The sequence below is a fragment of the Atta cephalotes genome, assembly GCF_000143395.1.
Source record: "Atta cephalotes unplaced genomic scaffold scaffold00028, whole genome shotgun sequence".
Taxonomy (NCBI): Eukaryota; Metazoa; Arthropoda; class Insecta; order Hymenoptera; family Formicidae; genus Atta; species Atta cephalotes.
Window position 1 is genome coordinate 3,674,743 of NW_012130092.1, and position 2,986 is coordinate 3,677,728.

The 2,986-nt window shown below is 30.5% G+C and overlaps 1 protein-coding gene across 1 annotated transcript in view; it reads right to left on the minus strand.

Annotated features, from left to right (window-relative positions):
- Positions 1-351: 351 nt before the first annotated feature.
- The window catches only part of LOC105620759 (protein kinase C-like 1B), an 8,112-nt gene continuing 5,477 nt past the window's right edge, over positions 352-2,986 (minus strand). The window contains exons 3-6 of the mRNA XM_012202249.1: positions 1,689-1,926; positions 1,296-1,556; positions 592-1,211; positions 352-507 (exon numbers count right to left, since the gene is read on the minus strand). Coding sequence (XP_012057639.1) covers positions 352-507; positions 592-1,211; positions 1,296-1,556; positions 1,689-1,926 — 1,275 coding nt within the window. The remainder of the gene's footprint in view (positions 508-591; positions 1,212-1,295; positions 1,557-1,688; positions 1,927-2,986) is intronic.

A 2,986-nucleotide genomic window follows, 5' to 3' on the forward strand; every position in this document is an offset into this window, starting at 1 on the left:
TTCTATTATAAGACAATCGCCTGATTTATATATATATATCGTATCCTATTTCATCTGAAATTGAATAAAGTTTTTTTTCAATAATTTCGAATTCTTATTAATAGTTCTGATCATGCCATGTATATTTCAATTGGTCAAAAAGTTTTCTTTTACGGTAGGTAGAATCATTTCCATCAGACGTACCTCAGAAATTTCGAGCAGTTTCAAAACCGTTTTTTATACTTAACAAGATAACAAATGCGTAGTACAAAGCAACGCATTAAGCGAGAAGGATGATGTTATAATAAAAGCGAAGGATGATATTAACCGAAACTCGTCATCTCATATTACATAGTTATATTACATCTCATATTACCTGAATGGATTGACGTCTCTATTTATTTCGGAGAAATCACGAAGCTGTTCTTCATAGATGCGCCATCTAGTTAGCATTAAACATGGAGGCGTTAATGTAGGATCCTGTTTTGTATAATATTTTTCAAAATTTAAGGCTTCTTTTTCATCTCCCTAAAAATTTCGAGAAGCAATTGTGTAATACTATCCTGTGTTATTTAGTATTTATCAATTAGAATAATAAAGTGTAAGACTCACTATAGGTATAAATGGAGGTGTTATTTGGCGTGCTTCGAGTGCTTCCCAATTGAGATTTTTGAAGAATGGCTGGGCCTTTATTGCATTTTCACCACCTTCGGCTGTGACACAGCCTAACCTCAAATTAGGTTTTTTTGTCAAGAAGGCTTTTATGATGGCTGTTGCTTCTGAAGAAATCCATGTATCCATTTTTAACTCCTTGTATAAAATAATGTCTTTTAACTCATTAAAGATTTGTAAGTTGGATTTATTATACATGTTTGTAACTATAAAAGGTAATTTTCCAAGTATCAAAGTGTGCATGATTACACCCAATGCCCACCAATCAACACTCGCATTATACGACTTTTGATTAAAGATCTCTGGGGGAGCGTATTCAGGCGCCCCCCAGTATGGTAACGATGGACATTTTCGATTTCCAAGTTTACACATTCCGAAGTCCGCAATCTTGCAGTGGCCTAAACGGTCTATCAATATATTGTCCATTTTTAAGTCACGGTGTATAATGTGATGTTTATGCAGAAACTGAAGCCCAAGTGTCACTTCTGCTGCATAGAAACGTGCCCACAGTTCTCCGAGCGGATATGGAGAAAGTTTATCATAATGGTATTGCAAATCACCTGAAATAAATCAAGATCAAAATCAATAATAGCAGTATTCAAATAAATAGTATTTCATATTTTATTATAAAATGCAATTATTACCGCCACTCATATATTCCATAATGAATCCTACATGAGAGTCGGTGTGAAAACATCCTATTAGTTGAATTAAAAAAGGATGTTCTGTTGCAAGGATTAAAACGTTCTTTTCCATCATAATATGTTCTATATCTTCTTTGTCTCTGATTTCATTCTTTTTTAAGAGTTTTACGCTATAAATTTCATCGGGATTACTATTCAGTTCAGCTAACATCACTTTACCGAAACCGCCTCTACCAAGAACCTTAATAAATTTAAGATCATCTATATCAATTTTTTTATCATATCTATTTTTGTTAAATGAGCTTTTTAGTTGCGAGTCATCTTTGGAGCTAGTTGGATCTCTTTGACTCAATTGTCAATCAACAACTTTAACGTTAGTTGAGTTGTTCCAACTTGCGCCCGATTTGCTTGTCTGAGCATCTCTTGAAGATGTTTTTGTTTTTGACTTGTACTTCGACGCATCCCAGTGTTTTTTAAATTTGATTACTTTTTGATTTTTTGTCTCCTCTTCCTCAATTGTCTCAAAACTTGTATGAGGCACAGCTATTGGTATTATTATGTTACTTTTTGAAATTTCTCCATTTTTCTCAATTACATTAATGTTTTGTGGAGTTCTTTCTTCTTCTTCAACCTAATTGGAAAAATTTTTTAAATTACCATTATAAAATCATCATCATTACAAAAATTTTTCACCGTTTTTAGATCTCATATAGACCGTTTTTAGCCCGTTCCTATCCTTTTCTTGCGCTCACAAGCACTCGTGGTGTATCACGAGAGACGATAACGAGTATACGTGAGTATGATCATGAGTATTTTTGAGTGAATTGTCCGTTTTCAATATTCGTTTTTCCGCTATGAATATTTTAGAGTGGATTGTTCACTTTTAATACTCATTTTTCCGTTGAAAGTATTTTTTAGTGAATTGTCCGTTTTTCAGTTGGTAAGTGAGAACACGTTAATACATTCCTCTTTTAATAATTATTTATTTATCGCGTTTATTAATTATTACATTAATTTTATATTAAACGATTAAAAAGTATTTTATTTTAGTATAATAATTTTTAAATATTTCATACAATATCTAATAAATTGAAATGGAATTCAAACAGTAAAGTAACTTCGATATTTATATACTTCTCGCCAAGATTTACCCTACAGAAATCAGAAAGAAGGATTGAAATAATTTGCAGGCAACCAATCTATTATATACGCCTTTATGTTACATTAGTATTATAATTTTAATTTTACTGTAATATTGATAATATTATTATGTCAATTGAATCGATTTGTCAATGTAATAAATAGCCTCCATTGTATAACATTCATTACTATATTTTTACTATAATATACATGACGTAATCTATAGCTTAGAATTATCTGGACACAGTCTTGTTTAGAATATACGGAATTTGTAGCGAGTCGGATTTATGCCTAAAACGCATACACAGTTTGGATTAAATATATTAAATTCAATGCATTACATATTAAAATATACTTCCTCACATCATAACTATCGTAATGAATACAAGATTAAAATTATTATCTATTATTTTTAATATATTATATATTCACTATTTATATTCCTTAATAAAACTTTGTAAACATAATAAATTACTGCGTCATTTTACATTGTATTTCCAACTATATTATTTATAAATATTTTATGAGTCGTATATTCTGAGATCTCTGTG